General features: G+C 35.7%; 1 protein-coding gene across 7 annotated transcripts in view; it reads right to left on the bottom strand.

Moving 5' to 3' along the window:
- Window positions 1-26,387, bottom strand: part of Fstl5 (follistatin-like 5) — a 668,565-nt gene that overhangs the window by 422,510 nt on the left and 219,668 nt on the right. For all 7 annotated transcript variants that reach the window (NM_001271195.1, XM_039102752.2, XM_039102749.2 and 4 more), the window contains exon 4: window positions 14,196-14,444. In NM_001271195.1, the coding sequence (NP_001258124.1) occupies window positions 14,196-14,444 (249 nt within the window). The remainder of the gene's footprint in view (window positions 1-14,195; window positions 14,445-26,387) is intronic.

The following is a 26,387-nucleotide window of genomic DNA, read 5'->3' as shown; positions in this document are numbered from 1 at the left end:
AGAAATGAATCTATAACACATGTTCAGGTTTCTCATACACTTAGTTTGCTTTATATACACAGTACTCATTAAAAGATATTTATATGCAGGAACATAGAAATGAAATACTGGTTTCTGAAAGTCATAAAATAACTCAAACTTGAGCTCTTTGGATGCTACTATGTTTGAGTGGAAATGCAGGTTGCAAAGGTACAAGATGAATGACCAGGTAATTGAATATAAGCAGACCAAAATCTCTCTATCTCCTAATATTAATAGCAGCTAAAGCTATCATCCAATATTTTAGACTCTCTAGAATATTTACAAATTTATTGAGATGTATATGCATGTATATATGCATACATATATAAATGTATTTAAATTGTACATATATGTATACATTCGTATATACACATTTGTATATATTTACACACATGTATACATACACACACACATATATATATGTACATATATATATATATATATATGACCTTGAACCTACTCCCTTACTGATGTCACTCATTGTTTAAATGTGTCAGGTTTAGTAATCAATATTCTTCTAAGTATCTGTAGTTATCTGAGAAAGTTGGAGATATTTATCACTTTTCAAGGATTTATGTTTATTTTATGTATATGTCTAAATTGCCTGGATAGTATCCCATGTACCCCATGAAAGAAGTGCTATGGAGGCCAGAAGTTTGCAAAGAGTTTCTTGGAACTGGAGTAATAAATGCTTGCCAGCTGCCATGTAGATGATGAAAGCCAAACCTCCAACCTCTGAAAGAGCACCTGAAAGGTTAAGTCATCTCTCCAGCCCCTAGGACATGTATTCCTATTAAAGAATACTGTCTACTTATTAAAGCAATACTTCATAAGTCAAAGCTATAGATAATTCATATACATAGGGAAAGACATAATAGTCAAATACACTATTTCAATATTTTAATTATTGCAATATAATCCCTCTTTAATTAGAAGCGCAATCAATAATTGCAAATTTCTGATAAAAAGGAATGTCTATGAATTGTGATTAACTCCAATGTAGAAATAAATACTACAGAAAAAATTGGTTAGCAAAAATAGAGGTGTCCTTCAGCCTCAAGTGGTTTCAATGTTCATAGTAGTCTTCTAAACAGATTTTCCTTTATTGGAAAACGTAAGAGGCAATTATTTTATTAATCAAACCTCTTATCCCCACACAGTGGGTTAAAGGAAGGACTGCACCAATACTCCATGCTTGAAAAAACCTGAAGGATAGTAAATGATCATCAGTGAATAGTTAGAAATCGTACAGTCTCAAACATACAAACCTATCAGAGACATATGTACTTACTTATCGTCTGTAATTGTACTAAATGAATTTATATGAATTTTGTCTTACAATTATAATAAGACTTTGATAAAAAAACTATTTTGATACAATAGTTTGTTTGGCAACTTCCTCCAAGTTGAAACATTGTAACTTGAAGGAAGGCTCTTAGGATCCAAATAAACTTCTCATAAACCTCAACAAGGCCCTGGATTGTCCACATTCACAGAATCTTTTTCTTGCTGAGGACATATACATAACAAGGCCTGCTAAGAACAGGCCTCCATCTTCTGATCTGCCTAAAGTTATGCTAAGTGTTGTTCCTCATGCTGGAGTTAACTTTTCACTGAGGCAGCAGCCTTTAAGCAGCACTAGTTTCTCTAAGTATCCATCCCTTCATCCATTCACCTACAAGACAGATTATCTCATCACTTACTGAGTTTCACTTATGGAACTGTGTAGTTTGCCTGTCATTGATACCCCACCTGGAATTAGCAAACTTTTGTTTTCATTTTCCCAGGAAATGTCACACAACAGCCATATAGTATTTTGAGCAACTATGAAACGAATCATGAAATATTCATGTAAATCATGGATATGGCATTCAATTAGATTCACCAAAAGCACGTTTTCTCATTTTTTTCAGAAAGCTTTGAAATTTTGAATATTTCTTTCCTAACAAATGACTTATATGCAAATTCTGAAATTGTCTGTGTTAACTAAATCAATTTTATTTCAACATGATTCTGAATAAGATCTATTAAACAAACATATCTCATGAGATCATGTTTAACAGTAGAAAATTTAGGAAGTATTTTAGATACTTTAATCTTCCAAAACTAATTTCCCTTAATAAAGTAATATAATTTTAATACTCAGTGCATTCTCAAGCTCTCTTAGTTTTTCATGTTTTAAGCAAGTTTTTCTCAAACATATTGAGTTACATACATGTTTTCTATTAAATTGTTAATAAAGTAAGATTGTATTATGTGTGTTTTTACATACCTTATGCATTCATACTTCAATTTGGAGAGTTATATGGCAAGAACCATTTTAAGTCTACGTAGGACACTTTTCAATAATTTTTACCTGTGCCCCTCTGAATGCTTGCTAATAGACCAGAAAAGGAAACTTCATAAAATAAAAAAAAAGTCAGTCACGTGTTTATGTTATCCAAGTGTCTAAAAGATGTGGCATGTATTGCCATCTAAACAGATTCCATTACTAAGCATTGTAACTAAGAGCAGATAGAAAATGAATGGGATCATTATAAAATGTTGAAATTATATGTAACACAATGTAGAAATGTAGAAACTAACTTTTCTCTACATGTCTACAGTGCTTCTCCAGGCCTTACATATAACATTTAGTCCACAAACCCCAATCGCTGTCTAAAACAATCATTACTACCAAACTGTACATGTATATTGGTTATTTTTCTATAATAGATAACCATTGAAAAATAACATATATTAAACAAAATAACTCATTCAGAAAACTGATGATAAAAATGAATGGTATTAGAAAGTGCTACTATGAGAGTTGTTTAATATGGTGTTTTCTTTCCCCTTCACAGCATCTTGGTGTTTTGAGCTGATATACTATGATAGAGGACATAGTATTTGCTTGTGTAGTGACTTTTTTCTGATATGAATCACTTTGTGGTTGTCCTTGCTATACCTAAAATGACTTAGAAGCTGTTCTAAATGAAGTAAGAGTTACATGGAGACAGACACTGCAATATCACTATAGTTGGTATGATCACCCAGTTAATTGCTAAGTGATTAGTAGGTGAATATCAATTTCTTAGAAAATACATGAAGCAAAGTGTGACTCATTTCTTGTTACAAGAGGTGAGGGAAATCCAGAACTGGAGATTAACTCATCCTCCTCAAGCAGATAAACAATTTAAGATTATGTAGTACTTTTTTTTCTGGAATTTTCTGCTTAGTACTTTCAGACTGTGGTGGATTATGCATAAACAAAACTGTTAAAAGTGAAAAGAAAACACTGATGACTGTATGACCCTGAAAGCACCCGATCCCCTTTTCAGGAAGGTAGTTAATGTTCTTTGCTTTTGTGCCTTGAATCCCCATGTTGCTGGTCAACAGAGACCCTCTCTTCTTGAATTATCTCTAGGTTTTGTGTCCCATCACCTTCCCCCTGGGTACTTTATTGTTCCAATCATGTACGTGTCTTGTCCATTTTGATGCCTCCTTGTTCTTATTCAAGGAACTAATTCTAATACACTCGAAACCTCATTTCTTCAGCACTAATTTTCTATCTCTTTACTCTTTCCAAAGTCATCTGAACTTATGCTTTCCAAATCAGTCTTTATTTCCCAAGCTGTAGCCTAAATGACTTCAGAAACATTTAATACTGTTCATGATTTGTTCACTTACAAATTTCTGGTAAGTTATATGTCTCAGCACTCTCTTGATGTACATCATGAGTCACCAGTTATGTCTTCTGCTGGGTTCCTCCCATTCTCTGAAGTATAAAGTGCATCATATTTTTGTCCTAAGCTGATCTTCTCGATTTGTTCTGAATTTCATCTATACTTCAGGAACAGAAACCCCTAGGTTTGTACCTCTGCAACTATAAGTCCCAATTGTATGTGTACTGCATCAAGCTCTGTGCTCATGGCCTAACTCGTGCAATGTAAACATAGCAATTCTGTTTGCCGGCCCATCTTCATAATACATATTTAAAATACATGAGTACCCTACTTTCACAAATATCTATTCATGGTTCAACACAATAGTCTGTAGAAAAGAAATAATTTATGGCTATTCATAATTTGTAAGGGTTTTATGGCTATTCGTTAGTGGGCAAGGGTTAGACAAAGAACAAAACATACTAAATATGTATTGACAACAACTGCTCCGATTTTGCTGGGTATCTATAGAAACCTATTATTTGAAATACTAGATATGCATATTGTGAATATAAATAGCACTTAGGGTGATTACCATGTGAAGAATACATTATATGCGAATGATCTGCCTAAGTACATGCTGCACAAGGTTTTGTGGCTCTAATGCAACTACGTGACCTGTAAATCACTAAACATAATACTTTGATTCATGTTCTAAAACCTACTGTAAACTATTAAATTAAATGTATTTTCATTGATAGTAATTTAACTGAATACTTTTATTTATATGTTACATTTTTGTTTGTTTGTTTGTTATTTGTTTTATTGGTTTTGGACATGCTTTCCTTTATCTATGAATATTCTTAGAGTGGCTACATAGGCTATGACAACCTTCAAATCCTAATTCTGCTACATCTAATTTTGAGTGTTGGGATTGGAGATATTTTGCTATGGTTAAACAACCTAAAGATATTTTTTATATTTATCCTAATGACAGTCAAAAGAGTAGTATCGTTAATTAATCATAATACATTTACATTGTGCTGGAGAATACATAATTTTTGTTATTTAATGCAATTTTATCTAAATATTTTTATTACATATAGCTATATAGAGGATACATGGAAAGCTATTCTCTTTTACATTTGGTTTTAATTTTTTATCATTAATAATTTTCAACTGTTCTCTGAAATAGCTGTGGGCTCATTAAAATGGTAATTTAAAAAGTAACATAACTCATAGCAATAGAGGAAAAATTTCAAGTTCATTTTACAGAGTATTTTATCCCAGAGTATTTATGTGGAAGGTGATCAATTATTATTTTCATTATCATAAGTTTCTAAGACACATAAAAATAAAAATTAATTACAACGAAAGCAAGACTTTTCTAGAAAAAGTTCACATTTTAATATTTTAAAGATTGTATTAATGTTTTATTTGAGGATTGAAAGCAAGATAATAGGAGCATGAAGATAATTATAATAGAGATTTGTCAATGAAAACAAAGGTTGCCTCTAAACAGCAAAGGATGAACATAGTATTTGAATTGCTAAAATGACTTTGAGATTTTACCCTCTATTTTATTTACATTTCAAATGTTATTCCCCTTCCCAGTTTCCCCTCCACAAACTCATATCCCCACCTCCATCCCTGTCTCTATGAGGGTGCTCCCCACTTGCCCTCCTACTCCTGCCTCAGTGGCCTAGTGTCCCCCTATTCTGGGTCATCAAGCCTGCACACAACAAAGGGACTCCCCTTCCAATGATGGAAGATAAGGCCATACTCTGCTACATATCCAGCTGGAGTCATGAGTACCTTCTGTGTACTCTTTGGTTGGTGGTTTAGTCCCTGGGAATATTGGGGGTTCTGTTTGATTGCTATTGTTGTTCTTCCAATGAGGTTGCAAAACCCTTCAGCTCCTACAGTCTTTGCCCTAACTAACTTCCCCGTTGGGCTCCCCATGCTCAGTCCAATGTTTGGCTGTGTACATCTGCATCTGTATTGGTTAGGCTCTGGTAGAATCTTTCAGGGAACAGCTATACCAGCCTCCTGTCAGTAAGTACTTCTTGGCATTAGCAATAGTGACTGATTTGGTGTCTGTATGTGGGTTGGATTCCTAGGTGGGGCAGACTCTGGATGGCCTAAGAAGCTTATTTCCAAACTCATTTTTTTCGATCAACATTCTTTAAAAAAATCAGAAATTTTTCTATAATTAATTAGTTTACTATAATCTGGCAAATTTGGTATTTTATATAGTTTCACCATACACAATGCTAGACTTCATACGAACCTAAAACATATGTGTGACTTCACACTCAATTCTGAATTGTTTTCAAATTAAATATGCACAGGTACTGAAGCCCCACTGACAACTTCAGAATTTTCTGCAACTATGTTTCCATTAGTCAAGAACTGCTAAATGCTTGACATATTCTCCACATATACCACTAAAGTCACAGTGTTTAAATGATTGTATATATTCACATCTAAGTCATTGTTAGAGGGGAAATGTGAGGCGTAAGCTATTGTAGCCCGTTAATGCACAGAAGATAAACAGAGACGCCTTACTTACCAACCAAGCTCAACATTGGCTTGCAGTTTGAATGCTTCCCCATCATTCATATATCCCTGCATTTGTGGAATTCCTTTCAGTTCATTTGTTTACTATAATGAATTAATTGCATGACACTGCTACAATTTTCTTCAAATGATTGACTATTACTGCTGTGTATTTTCCTTTTCATCTACTGCCCTCTCTAGGTCTCAATGTTTGGAAGCATGCTTCCTTCTTTTCTTTCTTTTTTCTTATCCTTTTCTGTCTGCTTTGATCCTTTTTCTTTTATTATCTTTTCCTTCCTTTTCTTTCTTTCTTTCACTCTCACATGATCAAAAACACACACACAAAAAACATACTACTCTCTCTCTCACTCTCTCTTTCTCTCTTTCTCTCTCTTTCTCATTCTCTCCATCTGTCTGTCTCTCTGGGTGAAGAAACTTTCATTTCATGTGTGCCACACAAATGTTCTCCCAATGATTTAGTCTTCTGGGCATTGTATTGCACATGATACATTTGTTGAGTGGCTCTTATGAAAATCTCCATTAAGTGATAATTTAGCCTAAATATTATTTTAATATTTAGCTAATTTACATATTCTAAAAATATCTTGATATCATGAAACAAATATCCATTTGTAAATGCATGTAAAATAAATAAATATTTATACTCTACCAAGTATATGGTAGAGGTCTTTATAATAATTAGGGAAACATTGTATTTGGCTAATTTAAAAATGATGTGCTGTCAGAGCAATCAGACAACAAAAGGAGATCAAGGGGATACAGATCAGAAAAGAAGAAGTCAAAATATCACTATTTGCAGATGATATGATAGTATATTTAAGTGATCCCAAAAGTTCCACCAGAGAACTACTAAAGCTGATAAACAACTTCAGCAAAGTGGCTGGGTATAAAATTAACTCAAATAAATCAGTTGCCTTCCTCTATACAAAAGAGAAACAAGCCGAGAAAGAAATTAGGGAAACGACACCCTTCATAATAGACCCAAATAATATAAAGTACCTCGGTGTGACTTTAACCAAGCAAGTAAAAGATCTGTACAATAAGAACTTCAAGACACTGAGGAAAGAAATTGAAGAAGACCTCAGAAGATGGAAAGATCTCCCATGCTCATGGATTGGCAGGATTAATATAGTAAAAATGGCCATTTTACCAAAAGCAATCTACAGATTCAATGCAATCCCCATCAAAATACCAATCCATTTCTTCAAAGACTTAGACAGAACAATTTGCAAATTCATCTGGAATAACAAAAAACCCAGGATAGCTAAAGCTATCCTCAACAATAAAAGGACTTCAGGGGGAATCACTATCCCTGAACTCAAGCAGTATTACAGAGCAATAGTGATAAAAACTGCATGGTATTGGTACAGAGACAGACAGATAGACCAATGGAATAGAATTGAAGACCCAGAAATGAACCCACACACCTATGGTCACTTGATTTTTGACAAAGGAGCCAAAACCATCCAATGGAAAAAAGATAGCATTTTCAGCAAATGGTGCTGGTTCAACTGGAGGGCAACATGTAGAAGAATGCAGATCGATCCATGCTTATCACCCTGTACAAAGCTTAAGTCCAAGTGGATCAAGGACCTCCACATCAAACCAGACACACTCAAACTAATAGAAGAAAAACTAGGGAAGCATCTGGAACACATAGGCACTGGAAAAAAATTTCCTGAACAAAACACCAATGGTTTATGCTCTAAGATCAAGAATCGACAAATGGGATCTCATAAAACTGCAAAGCTTCTGTAAGGCAAAGGACACTGTGGTTAGGACAAAACGGCAACCAACAGATTGGGAAAAGATCTTTACCAATCCTACAACAGATAGAGGCCTTATATCCAAAATATACAAAGAACTCAAGAAGTTAGACCGCAGGGAAACAAATAACCCTATTAAAAAATGGGGTTCAGAGCTAAACAAAGAATTCACAGCTGAGGAATGCCGAATGGCTGAGAAACATCTAAAGAAATGTTCAACATCTTTAGTCATAAGGGAAATGCAAATCAAAACAACCCTGAGATTTCACCTCACACCAGTGAGAATGGCTAAGATCAAAAACTCAGGTGACAGCAGATGCTGGCGAGGATGTGGAGAAAGAGGAACACTCCTCCATTGTTGGTCGGATTGCAGACTGGTAAAACCATTCTGGAAATCAGTCTGGAGGTTCCTCAGAAAATTGGACATTGAACTGCCTGAGGATCCAGCTATACCTCTCTTGGGCATATACCCAAAAGATGCCTCAACATATAAAAGAGACACGTGCTCCACTATGTTCATAGCAGCCTTATTTATAATAGCCAGAAGCTGGAAAGAACCCAGATGCCCTTCAACAGAGGAATGGATACAGAAAATGTGGCACATCTACACAATGGAATATTACTCAGCTATCAAAAACAACGAGTTTATGAAATTCGTAGGCAAATGGTTGGAACTGGAAAATATCATCCTGAGTGAGCTAACTCAATCACAGAAAGACATACATGGTATGCACTCATTGATAAGTGGCTATTAGCCCAAATGCTTGAATTACCCTAGATCCCTAGAACAAACGAAACTCAAGACGGATGATCAAAATGTGAATGCTTCACTCCTTCTTTAAATGAGGAAAAAGAATACCCTTGGCAGGGAAGGGAGAGGCAAAGATTAAAACAGAGACTGAAGGAACACCCATTCAGAGCCTGCCCCACATGTGGCCCATACATATACAGCCACCCAATTAGACAAGATGGATGAAGCAAAGAAGTGCAGACCGACAGGAGCCAGATGTAGATCGCTCCTGAGAGACACAGCCAGAATACAGCAAATACAGAGGCGAATGCCAGCAGCAAACCACTGAACTGAGAATAGGTCCCCCGTTGAAGGAATCAGAGAAAGAACTGGAAGAGCTTGATGGGGCTCGAGACCCCAAAAGTACAACAATGCTAAGCAACCAGAGCTTCCAGGGACTAAGCCACTACCTAAAGACTATACATGGACTGACCCTGGACTCTGACCTCATAGGTAGCAATGAATATCCTAGTAAGAGCACCAGTGGAAGGGGAAGCCCTGGGTCCTGCTAAGACTGAACCCCCAGTGAACTAGTCTATGGGGGGAGGGCGGCAATGGGGGGAGGGTTGGGAGGGGAACACCCATAAGGAAGGGGAGGGGGGAGGGGGATGTTTGCCCGGAAACCGGGAAAGGGAATAACACTCGAAATGTATATAAGAAATACTCAAGTTAATAAAAAAAAAAAAAAGAACTCGAAGAGCTTGAAGGAGCTCGAGACCCCTTATGTACAACAATGCCAAGCAACCAGAGCTTCCAGGGACTAAGCCCCTACCTAAAGACTATACATGGACTGACCCTGGACTCTGACCTCATAGGTAGCAATGAATATCCGAATAATATCACCAGTGGAAGGGGAAGCCCTTGGTCCTGCTAAGTCTGAACCCCCAGTGAACATGATTGTTGGGGGGAGGGCGGCAATGGGGGGAGGATGGGGAGGGGAACACCCATATAGAAGGGGAGGGGGAGGGGTTAGGAGGATGTTTGCCCGGAAACCTGGAAAGGGAATAACACTCGAAATGTAAATAAGAAATACTCAAGTTAATAAAAAAAGAAAGAAAGAAAGAAAGAAAGAAAGAAAGAAAGAAAGAAAGAAAGAAAGAAAGAAAGAAAAAGAAAAAAATGATGTGCTCTTACCCCCTCTCTCTCTTACTTCCCCTTACCCTCTCTTCCTCCGCTTGTTCTTTGTTCTTCTCTGTTCTTACCCCCACCCCACCCCACCCCCCGTGTCCATGTCCAGCCACTTTTTCCTCTCTTCTTCTACTCTTTTCTCATTAAACCTTCCACGTGGAAAAAAATAAAAAATAAAATGATGTAAGGCAATCATTTTATATTAATAAATTCTGTAAATTTTAACATAAACTCACCGAAAATTGTGAACTGAATGAAACTATGAAAGTCATTCAATGCTGAATGAATTTAGAAAAACAGCCACTTCTGGTTGTTCAGTGTAGTGAATTATGCCAACTTTATCACTGCCAATGTTATTAATTTCACCATGAGCATGCATTTTTTGATGACTGATTCTAGCCAAAACAAAAATCTTTGTGTTAGTCCTCCAATTTTAGTTTTACTTAAGGTGGTATGAAAGAATTTTTAAACATAAAATAAAGTAGCATCTTTTTGAAGTTATTCTTTGCAAAAGAAAGACAGCCTAAGTATATGTGCAGTATACTCTGAAAATAACACTTTATTTATTGTCAACTATAGCTTCTGTAATACTTTGATTTGAAGGACATGGTAAAAACACACTAAAATGATATGAAAATGTCTGATCAGATTATTCAAGGAAAACATAAAACAATCTAAGATTTCATTCGATTTGTAAACAGATAATTGCAACAACCAGATTTCCAACTTCTTACGCTTTGTGCTGCACATTTAAGCGCACAGAACATTTGCCTTTATGGCAGTTTTATTCCCAGCACATTAAATGGCAAGAGGATTTCTGTTCAATTGACTTTCTCTTAACAGGTTTAATTCCTTCTTCCCTTTGGCATACTTTGTATATGAGTTTTTGTATTCGAGCTAACCTCTGCATTCTAGGTAAGTAAATTTCACTTGTGTGACACACTGACCCAGTGTCAAGATTTGGTAATTGTAGGTCTGGTGTAAACAGCTGCAGATTTAGAAGCCCCTCACAGTAGAAATAAATTTCATGCAAGAGATTCTTAGTACAAGAGTAAAAGGATAGACAATGGGTAGAAACATAACATTTAAGTAATGCTGAATATTATTACTACAAAGTAGTCGATGGAAAATTCACTTAACCATTCGATTTTTAGGAAATACTATGATTGTTACAGAGACACTTCAATATGTCATAATAGATATTAAATATGACACAAAAAACTATATGAAGTATTTGATAAGATACAGATTTTTTATCTACATTGCAAGCACAAGCTAAAGTACACAATCAATATAAGTGGCTATATAAATTAAATCTACCTTCTTTAAATATTGACTCTTTTCTAGTGTTTTTCAATACGTTATGATTTAATATTTTAGATCATTGTTGGTTCATATACATTGGCAGAAATTAGTACGTAGATCCATGTGCCCTTTACTAAATTGATTTCAAGAACAGTATAGTTCCAATGATTGATCTAAACTATAACTTGGTTGCTTACTCTCATCTCATCCTTGCCCATGACTAAGATTTACTGTTTTTCCACATGCGTGTTGTATATGCTTTGCTCTATTCTACTTAGGACATATGTCAGTACCTTTACTAGCTTTAACAGTCAAAATGATACAACGAATAAGCATCCAACAAAACTTTAAAAGTGGATTTTAAAGTAAAAATGATACTTTGATGTAATGGTCAAGAAATATTTTAGTCTGTGTGACATAAGATGCATTCAAGATGCATATATATATATATATATATATATATATATATATATATATATATATATATCATTCGAGACTCTATTGTACAAGGATACTGAAAAATGGGTGAGTCTCTGTCCTGTTAAATTTTGAGAAAGATAAAACCGTTGTGGAGCAAGGAATAGGATTTGGATTTTATCTTAACACATTACATAATGTATGTAATTATCAAACAATAAAAGTATTTACTTAAAACACAACATAGATAGGCCAGTAAATCTTTTATTTCTCATCTAAGGTTTACAGAGTAATAAGTAGTTAATCTTAAAATATGAGATCTGTTGGACATTTGATTTGACTTGGTTTCATTTTGTATTTGAAGCAAATATCTTCTAAGAAGACATTTTAGTTTGCAAACTTAATATTTTTATTGTTTTTTTCCAATGTGACACTATAAGACACAAGGTATATGCCTAAAATTCCAGAAAAATATTTCATAATCACAGCAACTATCACAAAACCTCCCCATGAGGTTCCAGTTCCTGACAGTGGAATCGTATTTCCCAGCCCAAACTGATTACACTCACACTGCTAACATGACAAGTAGTTAGTTTTGATTTTATTTACACTTTCTCTGCTCAAATACAGGCATTTTAGGAACTAACAATTCCTTAGACAAGATACTAAATCAAACAGAAGTCCTCATAGTCACTAATCTACATAAGATAAATGGAAATACAGTTCTTTATGATGAGAATATATTTTGAAGCATGCACAAATCTAATTAATATTTGGGACAAATCTAAAGAACCAAAGTTTTCACAGAATCATTTTATTAATTATGAAATGATTTTGGCTAGCCACACATCTTATGATATTTTAATATTTAGTGCCATTATAAATGAGTGCTCATTTATCAAGCAGAACACTAAATGCTTTATCTTCTATCATAATGTTGACCACTGTATGTTTCTGTATGTTCCACTGTACAGATCACATTGTCAGATTATCAGTTTGAGGTTGTATTGTGCAATTAAAATTGCACACTACTCCTCCAGAGGTTGTGGGTATGCTTCCAGCACTGAGTGACTCACTATCCTTTCATTTCCAGTGCATTTGAAGGCCCTGTCCTCAGTGAGCCCTGTAGGTATGAGTACACATGCATATATCAACATACACACACACACACACACACACACACACACACACACACATATATATATAACTTAATTTTATGATATCAGTGTTGTAATATAATTTTATTCTACCATCTTAGACTGAACAACAGAAAAATAGTTTTTCCTTTCAAAGTCTAGCATAAAACTAAGTATTGAGAAGATTGATTGAATTGAAAAATGAAAGAGATTAATTTGAATCCATAGCATCTATGACTTGATAGAGGAGGAGATTCTACTGTGATAAAACTGCAAAAATGTTGCCAGGTTGTAGTGAATAACCACAGTATTCCTACTCTTTTATAGAAATAACATATTGCATTCTAGAAGCCACAATGTTCACAGCATATTACATCTTTGTCTTAAAAGTGTCCTGTTATCATTTTAATCTCCTTGAAATACACTTTATTGAAAAACTATATTAAAAGTCATAATTTGTAAATCTTTAATTTTAAATAATAAATGGGGAAATGAAGGGTTGCAATATTTTTTTCTCAAATTCAAGAGTTAAATACCCTACAATTTCTTTATTGTGAACACAGTTAAGTATTCTGATTAACTGATGCACTAATTCACAAAATTTCAAGAATACACTTATCATCGACATGTTAGTACTGTATATGATTATATATTTGACTCGAGAATTTAAGAAGGTCAAAAACACAAGAAAGTAAATATTTCCTCCAACTTAAACAACCAAGTAACAAATCAAGGTATAAATAAATGTGTGATGATCAAGCCCATTTGAGGATTTATTTATAGAACACACTAAAACAGCACATCTAATTACTAATTCAGAAGTACTATTCACTAAGCCATCCTTTCAATTGTATGAGTGTAAATATTACTTTAAAATGTTAAACTATCATTGCCTCAGATTTGCTAAATGAGTTTCTTATGATTTTATTGTTATTGAAGTGGGCAGTTAGAGGTCCCATACAATTTGAGTTGCGTGCTTCAAATTGAAATTATTCTGTACATCGGGAAGCAATGAAAGCCACGACAGCACCGCTTGGCCTTCCCTGCAGCCTCACCAGCATTCTAGGGGCTTTGCACTAGTGATATTTGGCCTACAGACTAAACTGGCTACCCTCTGTCCCTCTAATAATAACTCTGTGATTGGGAAGCCATATGGTACAATGCTGATTTCTATATTAAACTGTGAGTCAGATTTTGGCCAGCTTAGTCTCATAAATGAATATCAGAATCCTATCCATGCAAATTGCCATACCCTGCCGCTTTTTGGGTTGGTTAAGGTTATTTTTTCCTTCTGCTTCTTTTAGATGCTTACAGAGATAAAATGACACGATGTTCACACTTTTATGGCAGTAGTAGAGAATAGGACAGGTAGAGGACTACGACACTGTAGGCCTCACCCTGCTCTTACCTTTAAAGAAGCAGTCTTCGTTGTGAACAATGGTGATCTTTTGCTTTTTCAGGCAGGCAGCTCTGTGCACTTCACAGTGGTTCTCATAGAATTCCCCATCAGATCCACACACAGGTTTGTAGTGCTGTTTGCAGAGGTCCATGCACGTACACTCAGCGTGCCTTGTCTCTCTGCTGATAACACAGTGCCTCCCCAAGCCACAGTACTTATTTTCACAAGATCCAAAAGGTCCATCGTGAATTAGAAATTCTGGAGATAAAAAAAGTAAATTCTTCATTTTGCTGTTGAAATTATCAGTGCTTTTCAAAATATCAGATGAAAAATATCTTCAAGGACTATCACGGACATTCAGAGGCCTACTACACAATTAAGAAACTGGCAACAAAACCCACAAAAGAAGCATTTCAAATGTTATAAGGAAATTCTCTGCATCTTTTAATCCAGTTCTTTTCCTAATTCTCAGTCCTGTAATGTTTGTGGACTTTTTACTATAATTACTAATTTATAATTTTAGACATTTTAATATGTTATGTAGTGCATACTGATTCAATTCACCATCCCCTCCCTCTCTCATACTACTCAGCCCCCCTCCCCACAAATTTCTGTCTTGTATGCATGTCTGTTAATTTGGTTTTGTGAGCCACTAAAGTTATCCTGGTCTCTCTATGTGACTATAGGTTTGGAATATTCTATAGATTATACTTGAATGTACCTGACACCATCATAATGATCATATGAATAAATTTGTAACCAGAGTTCCAACTGTACCTACACTGATATTAATGAATTTTGCATGTATGAAGTTTCATTGCTAGTTATTATTATTGGACCTTCAAGAAGAACATTCATGAAGCATACATACAGATGAGAAAAGTTTAAATATCACATTTATTTTATAAAATAGGTTAATATATTACTTTAATTGTAATTTTATCCTCAAACTTTAAATCAGCTAAATTAAAATTACAGAAAAGCATCCCAATATCAATGGCGTAATAACAAACAATAGCAAACTATCTTGGGACATACATAGACAAAGAAAAAACCAAACATCTCAACATATACTTCTAAAAAGTAGCTGAGCTACAGGTTTCAGACAAGTAAAAACCTCAAGAGTTTGGTCAATAAACTGATAACAACTCAATACATTATGTCTAAATTGAATAACGGCTTATCACACCATGCCCAGATGCAATGGTTTCTAATTAGTTACCCACAAGACCCTCTATACCACTACTAGGCATATATCCAAAAGATGCTCCAACATCTAACAAGGAGACATGTTCCACTATGTTCATAGCAGCCTTGTTTATAATAGCCAGAAGCTGGAAAGACCCCAGATGTCCCTCAACAGAAGAATGGATACAGAAATTGTGGTACATTTACACAATGGAATACTACTCAGCTATTAAGAACAAGGACATCAGAATTTTGCAGGCAAATGGATGGAACTAGAAAATGTCAACCTGAATGATGTAACTCAGACCCAAAAGAACATGCATGGTATGTACTCACTGATAAGTGAATATTAACACAAAAGCTCAGAATACCCATGATATAATTCACAAACCATATGGAGCTGAATAAGAAGGAAGACCAACATGTGGATGTTAAAAAGTGGGGGGATTCCTCTGGTTTGCAACCTCCTGATGACATTGCAACAGAATGCTCAGTGTTAGTTCTGAAGAATGCACAGCCCATGAATCACTATGCAGTAGTTGTTCATAGTAGTGTGCTGTACTCTTCCTCTAGGTGTAACATGATCTTTCCAGGACCACCTTGTGTCCATAGACATGGCAACTAATTGAGCTGCAAAGAGCAGGATTCCAGCCACTACTCCACTCTCTTCAAGATGCAAGGGATTTCAGGAGATGAAAGATTGTATGCTGTATCAAAAATTACTCATCTGGGTTGGGGATTTAGCTCAGTGGTAGAGCGCTTGCCTAGCAAGCACAAGGCCCTGGGTTCGGTCCTCAGCACCGGAAAAAGAAAAAAAAAAGAAAGAAAAAAAATTACTCATCAGAGTGCCTAGGCTAGGAATGGAACGGACAGTGTACATATACAGTGTAGAATGATTATTGTTAAGGTAGAGAGATTCATGGTGAAGTGAGAGGGGCTCTCAAGTTTGAGAGGGCATGAGGAGCACGTACAAGATATATAATATCATACAAGAGTCATGGGGAGAAAGAGGCAAAGAGAGAGAGAGAGAGAGAGAGAGAGAGAGAGAGAGAGAGAGAGAGAGAGAGACTGGAGACAGGGAGAGAAAACAGGGAGGGGAAGAGGGTAGAAAGAGGAAGAGATGAGGTTAAGCTTTCATACCTGCACAGTAACAAATGTTTAGTAAAAAAAATGTCCCAGAAACTAAGAATTTTCTTAGAGTGGAAGTAGAAATGAAATTGGGGCTGGACAAAATAGCTCGATGAAGTCATCACCCATGATGGGAAGGGATGACACAGTGAAGCTACTGTTTAGCACTCACTTATCATATATCAAATAAACCCTCAACAAGGCAAACAAACCCATTGGGTCACAATCTAGTATTTTGTCTAATAGGACTTTCATCATTCATGTTTTAGTTTTATATTTTTTAATTAATTATTTTATTTACATTTCAAATGTTGTTCCTCTTCCACATCGCTCCTCCACTAGTCCCCCACCTCATCACCCCTCTCATTTGCCTCTAAGAGAGTACTCACCCACCCACCAACCACTCCCACCTCATTCCTCTAGCAGCCCCCTTTTCTGGGGCATCAAACCTCCACAAGTGCATCCCCTCCCACCGGGGCCAGACAAGGGAATTCTCTGCTACATATGTGGCCACTTTGTGAACATCATTAAATAATTTTATAAGTCTAATTAAATATTGTCATTTGTTTATTACTGTTATATTTAATGGAAATGGAATTAATTTATATGAAATCCATAAGAAAGTTTATTTATGTAAAGTAAATGCAAGAACTTATCTTCTTTCAGGGTAATTAACCATAGCTAATATTAAATTAAAGTTTAAGCTGACATTAAATCAATTAAATGCGATCAGCATGTCAAAGATTATGTGAAGTACAGTCAGATACCACATTTAATTAATTTCAATTAGTGCTTTATAGCATGCTAGCTTGTAGCTTGATAAAATAGCATTTATTTCTACAACAATGGACTATATATTTGCAACATTTTTATAATTGATAATTTTTGTGTGCCTTCCTAGAATCACTAAATGTTCAAATTAAAAACATTGAAACATTAAAAGCTCAATGTCACACAAAACAGATTTTTCCAATATTAGTTTAAAGATCTTTGTCCTAGATTCTCAATCATAATAATCTACTTCTCTTTAACAGTATATATATATACATTATATATACACATTATATGCAATATATATACTATATATAATATATATATATATATATATATATATATATATGATGGAAAAACACATATAGGGCTCCAGACCTTAGTAGGCCTTCAGATTTTAACCCAACTGAATGGTTGTAGCCCACTCAGGCCGTGTAACTCAGAACTTAGACAGCAGACAGCACTACCTACCACAACTAAAACAGAAGCTTAATCCATCAATGTCCATATAGTTCTTTTCACCTTCTCTAGATCCACCTTTAGTTAAATATTCTTGTTAAGCAAAGTATGTCAACCCAGAACACCTAGTGTTGCATACAAAGCTGACCACAAGAGAAACTTGGTGCACAATGGGGTCCCAAACACCCAGTATAATTGCTGGCCAGCTAATAAGATTTTATATTGGCTATGCCCAAGTAGTCTTCCTTAGTGAATACTTCATGAGACATATTTAGCAGTGAGTGAATCATTTAAGAATGGTTATTTTATTTTATTGGTTATTTTATTTGTTTATATTTCAAATGTTATCCCTTCCCCAGTTAATATCCCTATCCCCTCCCCTGTCTTTCATGCTTCGATAAGAGTGCTTCCCAACCCACCCACTCCTGCCTCCCTACTCTGGCATTACCCCACACTGGCACATCGAGCCTTCATAGGACCAAGGGCTTCTCCTCCTATTCATGACTGACAAGGTCATTCTCTGCTACACATGCTGCTGGAGCCATGGGTCACTCCATGTATACTCTTTGATAGTCCCTGGGGGTTTTGGAGGTCTTATTGGTTGATGTGGTTGTTCTTTCTATGGGTTGCTAATCCCTTCAGCTATATCATCAGTCCTTCCCCTAACTCCTCCATTGGTGTCCCTGCACTTAGTCCAGTGGATGGTTATGTGCATCCATGGAAATTGAATTTACTTTTATGTGTATGTTGAGATATTATATGTTCTAGGATGCAAAAGAAATGTAATTGCCAATCTTTTCAAATGGCTTACAAAAGGAATAAGATGGTACTTTAGAAGATTTAGAGGATGGGTAAAGGGAACAAAAGAAGATTAAGAGATTCAACACCAATAATACCACCAATGAATGTCATAATGCATCGAGACACTTGAAGATTAAACATCCAGAAGACCAACAAGGATAGGATATGGAGAAAAGACTGAATAATGATATAAAATGCTAATAGCAAAAAGAGAACAACAGACTATGATGAACTGGATTATTATATAGAATAAAAACACATCATTTAATTATTGTCATTATTTCACATGTTGTCTCCTATCACGTGTTATGTTAACATATAAAATGTATTTAACAGCAACACTTAACAACTCATCATTGAATTGGGCTCAAATCTTTGCTCAAACCTTCTATTTTTGTCTGACCTGATAGACTAGTGGTAAATTAAAAGAAAACTAACCAATGGCTTTCAGTCTCTCAATAATATAATCTCATAGTTTAAACTGTCTACTAAAACACAATGCTAACTAAAATTAATGTATTTAAAATAAACTTAGCTGTCTCTAGGACAACTAAGACATGGTTCACTTATAATCACTAATTATCACACAATAATAATGCTCAAATTAAAAATATTTACAGAATGTACAATATCCTCATCTATACCAAATACAAACTAATTTAGTCTCATACTTTTTATTTGGTTGTGAGCCTAGCCTTTAACGGCTGAGCCATCTCTCCAGTCTCATACTTTTTAAATTGATCTTTTAGTTCAAGACTTTGCCACTTGTTTTGTTTCACATGTGTAAGTGTAGCTTAGGCCTTAAAATCTAATATTGTATTACTAATCCACCATCTGAATGGTGTTAGCAGCTAATGAACTGCTCATGTTTCATTTGATTTATCAAATAACATGTAGATAGAAATCTGAATGTTATACTTGAATAAAGATTATTAAATAAGAGAATTAGCAACAAAGTTAATACTGTTACCATACAGTTGCTAAGAAGAATCAGTGCACACTGCACTGAAAATTCCTGGCATTGAATATTTGTTTAATAAAAATGTAGTTATTATGATTAAGAGTGATATGTATGAATAACATTGCTAAAATAAATAACTGTTTTTCCCAACAAACTGTACTAAAAATTGCGTTGGAGCTGGGTAAGTTATACATGCCTGTATTCCTAGAACTCTGGAAATCTAAAGTGATAGACATTAAGTTCTAGGCCAACATGGTCTACACAACAGATCCTATTACAAAATAAAGACGCAAGCAAAATACATCATGGAAGTGTTGCGATGAATGTAACACACAAAGTAACACTCTTGAAATTGCCAAGAATATCTAACACAATATTTCTATTTGCAGCCAAAAGTTAAAAATAATTAAGAAATTAAAAAATTGAAATGAAGAAAAGAGAAACATGAAAGATATAAAGTGTGTGTGGCGGGGGAGGGATTTAAAATTCTATCTGTATAATTTTATATTTTGATTTGGCATCCATTTTGTGATAATTTTTACCTACATATAGACAATTTTAAAACAAAAATAAAGTTTGGGTTTATATATTGTAATCCAACAAAATGGTTTCACTTCTAAGTGATGCCAACAGCTTCAGGACATACAGAAGACCTCAAAGTGGGACCTTTCTGTGACCTCTGTGATTGGGCCTATGTCTCCTAATGCTGCTCTGTCAGGTGGGTTGATATTGCTCCAGTGTCACTCCTGTAGACAGCCCATATGTAGAGAGTGTCCTCCCTCCCTTGGATTTGTAATCATCTTTCTATCTTATTTCAAACAACATGCTAGAGTTTTGCTTATCTGCAAAAGAGTAGCTTTTTAAAGAAAAAATAAGCAGGAAAGCAGCAGATTTGCATACAACCTGTCACCACCCTCAAATACACAGGCTGCCAGCTTCAGCATATTGCACCAATATTGTAAGTGCTACACCATGAATTTGCAATGTGAAATACTTTCCTTAAGAGTGGTTTCATTCACTTAATTTTTTGTGTCTATAGTCTCTTGAGGCCCTGAAACCACTCATCTTATGAACATATCTCCATGATTAGGGCATTCTAGAATGTTCTGTAGTGAAATTAAACACTGCATAGCCAGTTTTTAACAGCTTTTTAAAAAACTTACAACATAATTACAACATTCCTCCCTTCCTTTTTCTTATTTCACAGCCCTCCCATAAACCCTCTCCCAAATCTCTGTCAAATTCATGGTCTCTCCATAAATAGTTATTCCCATGGATATATGTACACATATATACATTTATGTGTTCCTAAAAATAACTCATTCAGTCCATATACTATGGTAATGTTGGTATTTTATTGAATCATATGCCTTAAAGATTGATCCATATCTAGTCATAGGTCTTTAATTTTATTTTTATTGATGAATAGTATCCTACAGTGTAGATTATAAATTTATTTTCCACCTATTTTAAGATGTCTGAGTTTCTTATGACTTTTTTAGTTTTATAAAGTTCACATAAACAAATATTATATGTATGTTCTGTGTTTTATGCTTTCAGAATATTTTAGAAGAATGTTTTCCAACTGTGGGTTGTCAGCCCCTTTGGGAACAGCAAATGATCCCTTTATAGGGGTCAGCTAAGACCCTCTGAAAACACAGATATTTATATTATGGTTCACAACAGTAACAAAATTATAGTTACCAAGAAGCAACAAAATAACTATATGGTCACTACAACATGAGGAACTCCAATAATGGGTTGAGAAGCACTGACAGTAAAATATAGAAGTACACATGCTTTGTCAAATGGCACATGCACATGCATTCTTACAACTAAAGCCTATATGGACCTAAGAATTGCTTTTTGTCACTTAAATTGAAATATGAATATATTTCTTTAATAGTTTGCTCAAGAATGAACAATAGCTTCTTACACTCTTCATGTGATAGAGAATATATTTAACTATGCTGTAATATCACAATTACTGACAAACGATTCCACAAGAAATCCCTAATTTGCAAGAAATGTTTCATGATTAGCAATGTCTCTACTGTGGATTCCAACCAAATAACCATGATTTCTCCAGAATCCCATATCCCAGCACAAATATACTGTTGTCCTTGACTCTTTTCAATATCCATGCAGTGAAACCCACCTAGGATGCCTCTGGAGACTGCAGAACATCTCTTTGCATTGGTACTGCCCTGGTACTCTCAGTAGCACAGCTGTGTGTGGCGTGAGTCTAAAAGGCTACATCAATAATATAGGAAAATATTAGCGAATGGACATAAGCCTAATGTTGTCTAACTTCCTCTTTTAATGATGGTGGTGTTGGCAACTGCTAGTCAAAGAAAACTCCTCAGTTATGTTAGTATTTAAAGAGACCCTGTGTGGAAAGACCGGAGTTACTGTCATCACTTGTAGGCCTCAGTCTGCTCATTACTGGGAAAGACCACTTGGAGAGGCAGAACAAGAGGAGTTTGACTACCAAGAGGAGTTTGCAGTGCTGGGCTATAGGGAAGTGTTGAGACACCACTGGGGGGTAGGAAAGCAGACTCTGACACCTGGGAAAGCTGGAGCGGGTTCAGGGGACCCTGGGCTTGCAACAAGGCCAAGGCCGTGGGGTTCTCAGATTCTTGGACATTTAGGCACCACTGGGAGTCACAAAAGAGTGAAGAACAGAGTCAGGGGCCTGCAGGACGGGAATAGCATCTAGCCCCTGGCTGGGCAGATGGAATAGGGGAACGAGGAGCTCTAGCTTGTCCCAGCAAGTGATTATCCTTAGCTTGGTAGAGGCAGACTAGGAGTGCAGAGAGGCTTTCTAGAGGAGATTAGGCTGCTGCTCTGTAGACAAATGTCTTCATGGTTTCCCATGGTGGATCTTGATCAAATGAAACAGTCCATGGTTCTAAACAGTTTATTATCGTGGTGGAAAGTGGATGTATAAAACCACACCTCACTTCTTGGGATTTGCCTCAGATTAAATACCTTTTGCAGGGAGGAATGTCTTAAAAGGGAAGCTTTTTGGCTAAGGACTCCAGTCATTTAGGTACCTCATAAGCATGAAGAACTCTGTTTTGAACCTACATGACCATGGGGCACATTTCTTCCATGTGAGAACCATAGCCTGTGTTCTAAGTCAGGAGTGTGACAGGGAGACAGGAGTCACCTAAGCCTCAGGTGTGTGCCCACTGAATCTCGGGGTCTCGACCTGCTCTACCTTATCAAACTTCCTGGCATAGTTCTATGTCCCACAGTCACTCCCTGCCCATGGGAAGGAATTTGCACATGAAAGTAGACTCTATAACTTCCTTGAGATTCTCCTGGTTCTCCCTGATGTTAAATGATGGCATTCAGCCTCTCACCTGCCTTAGGTAATATTTCCTATTTTAAAGGATGATCAAAAATTTTAAAAAGACGGTATAGGGAATACAGGGACAAAATATTACTGTAACATAAAACATGCAAAAGACAGATGTAGTACAATATTTATGATCAAAATGGCTGAAAAAGCTATAGTCAAACAGACAATATAATATACATTATGGTGGGAAAGGGCAAAAGGCAGAAGCCTATAGCAAGAGGCTTTCACTAAACTTCTAAGTGGAACTAATCTGCCAATTTATTTGAGAGCCTTCTTTGAAGGCTCAGGCCTGAAGATCCCACAGGCACAAGTCCATATGGGATCTTTTTGTGTTCACTCTGCAGTGGGTGGGAGATGCTGGAAGATCTCTAAGGACTGGGTGTCTGTTGTCATCACAATGAACTGAGAGAAACCCCACTGAGGTTTATGCTGCTCTTATTGACTCCATTCTGAGCTACTTGTACTCACACAACTGCTGAACAAGGTCAAGTAGGTTCTTAGTGAGGTGGATCTCTGCCTTTGGATTCACTTGGTGAAGTCTGCAGTGCACAGGTCTTGCTGTGATTCAAGAACAATTCACCTGAGACACATTTGTGTTTTTTCTATTCTATCTATATGTGTCTGTGAAGGATCTGTATATGTGAATATTAATTTAAAATACTCTGACCATATAAGATGCCTAATATAATTGAATTTGCTTATTTGCATTTCTAACATCATCTTTGGTAAGATTTTGTATTGGATATTTTTATTTATTTATATTTCAAATATTATTCCCTTTCTTGGTTTCCCTACATAAGCCCCCTACCCATCCCCCTCCCATTCTTAGACAAGGATGTTCCCCTCCCCATCCACACCCCCTTCCCACCTTCCTACATTCCCCTACACTGGATGTCCAACCTTGGCAGTTCCAAGGGCTTCTCCTTCCATTGGTGCCCAACAAGGCCATCCTCTGCTACATAAGCAGTTGGAGACATGGTTCAGTGCATGTACAGTCTTTGGGTAGTGGTTTAGTCCCTGAGAGCTCTAGTTGGTTGTCATTGTTGTTTTTATGGGGTTGCAAGCCCCTTCAGCTCTTTCAATCCCTTTTCTAATTCCTCCAACGAGGGTCCCGTTCTCAGTTCAGTGGTTTGCTGCTAGCATTCGCCTCTGTATTTGAGATGCTCTCGCTGTGTCTCTCAGGAGACAGCTATATCCGGTTCCTGTCAGCATGTACTTCTTAGCTTCATCCATCTTATCTAGTTTTGGTGACTGTATATATATAGAGCACTTGTGGGGCAGGCTCTGAATGGCCATTCCTTCAGTCTCTGCTCCAAACTTTGCCTTTTCGTAAGGTGTTTTACGCAGAACCTTTGCATGTTCTTTGAATTTAAGTGATTTTGTTTTGATGATACATTGGAAAACAAGCAATGTAACGTTCCTCAAGGCCTTAAAAAATGCAAGCAAATGCTAGAGTAGCATATAGCAAGAAATGATGAAGACCAGGGCAGAAGTGAAATGAAAACAAAAGGAAAATGTAAACGATGAATGAAATAAATGGCTGCTTGAAAATGTATCAATAAATGATCCATTTAGGCACATACCATTTGCACATACCTGCTGCCAGATGCACATAGTAAGAACTAAAATACAGCATTATAAAAAATACAACTGGTAACCTCTCAGCCTAACTAACCAGAAGAGAGTGCTCAAGCAGTAAAATTAAAGCTTAAAGAAGATATACTTTACTGATTAACAAGAGTCAAAGGATCATTATTCCATGCTTTGAAGTTTACATTGTAACAAATTTATAAATCCTACAAATAAAAGCAATTGAATCTCTAGATTTTTGTGATCTACCAAAGTTAAATAAGAAGATATAAGCAAAATTACACAAAAATGTAAGAAACAATGTATCATCATTTTAAAACTACACCATAACAATAACAAAATTCAGGGCCAGATGGACTTACATTTTATTACTCCAGATCTATAAAGAAGAATTAAAACCAATGGTCCTCAGAATATTTCACAAAATAGAAAGAACACGGCTAGACTAATATTTTTACAAACACCACTAATACCTGGATATCAATACCAAAAACCAGATGAAAGAAAAAGGGAATAGGCAAATGAATGATCTGGAGGGAATTTCAGTCAAATAGCTTCAATCTTAATATCCAGAACCACTCATGGTGTCTCTGTGACATACTCTGTCATGTTGACCTACTTCTGATGACTCTCAAACCACATGTGAGAAAGTTGGTGAACTTTATCCACATCTACCACAAAAATCATACTGCTCAAACCAAGATGCCAAGCCAGAGACACCACAATGAGTTGATTGCTTTTGGGCATTTGGAAAAGACTTCTCAGGACTGCTCTGCAAAAGTTTAGGACATTTTTGAAAATCTATATCAAATCTGACCTCATTCTTAGTGTCTCCATCACATAATTCCTTTTCTCCCTACATCTCCAGTGATCTTAAGAAATTCATAGGATGAGTCTACCTTTTCTCTGTAGTTTTATAAAGTTTCAAACTTAAATGTTTCAGTTTTTTATTAAAATGGTAAATGAGCTACCCTTACCCAATATTTAATTTCTTCAAAGGAAATATTCATTTCTTAAAATTTTTGACTGTGATGAATAATAATTTTTAAAAAATGCAGACTACATAAATCCCTATTTTCTCTAAATATGCATATGTAAACACTACCATAAATATATTTTATCCTGAACTAACTTCTCTTTAATAGGAATTATTGAATACATAAACATAATTATGCTCCTTTTAAACATTTGAACTCACTATAAAGTAGTGATTATATATATTTGTGGTGTTCTAGTGAATATAAACAAAATAGAGGCAGCCCATTATAGAGAAAATGAGAATCTGTTTGATGACAGTTGTCTCTAAGTATTTAGGAGAGTAAGTGGAAAATATTATTTAATGAGCAAATTCCCTTTGTACATAAATTTCAAGTACCATGAAATACAAGTTTGACAGTCACCACTACACCACAGAGGCCTTATTTAATCAGGGATTAGATTACAAAAACTAATCTTCCCTGCCATGCCAATAGACTTTGGGTTAAGTATCCAATGGCTAATCTGTGAAAATTCTTGGACATGATATTGGGTGTTTATTAAAAAGTATTTACTCATCTCATCCACAGTGAAGCTTATACTTGAAGATATCTACCCAATGCTCTGAAATAACAAGACATAATTTTTGCCCTTTCATTTTCCTCATCCTCTTCTTTATCTTCCTTTTTAAATAAGTTTTTCAACATAGCCTATGATAGCTTTGAATTTGTTGGCATCTTATGGTTCTGTCACCACCATATCTTCCGGAGCAGTTTCTTAAAGATGTGAATGATTAACATGAAGAGTATCCCTCTCTTAATCAAGAGTGGAAGGACTAAATAAACTTTACAGCTGAGAAAAGCCACACATAAACCATCAGGTCAAAAATAAACATATAAACAATGTAAAATGAGATTAAACCATGGTGACAAGTTCTGTCAAAACAAAACAAACAACCCTA

The sequence above is a fragment of the Rattus norvegicus genome, chromosome 2 (genome assembly GCF_036323735.1).
Source record: "Rattus norvegicus strain BN/NHsdMcwi chromosome 2, GRCr8, whole genome shotgun sequence".
NCBI classification, from domain to species: Eukaryota; Metazoa; Chordata; class Mammalia; order Rodentia; family Muridae; genus Rattus; species Rattus norvegicus.
This window is presented reverse-complemented; position numbering and strand designations above follow the sequence as displayed.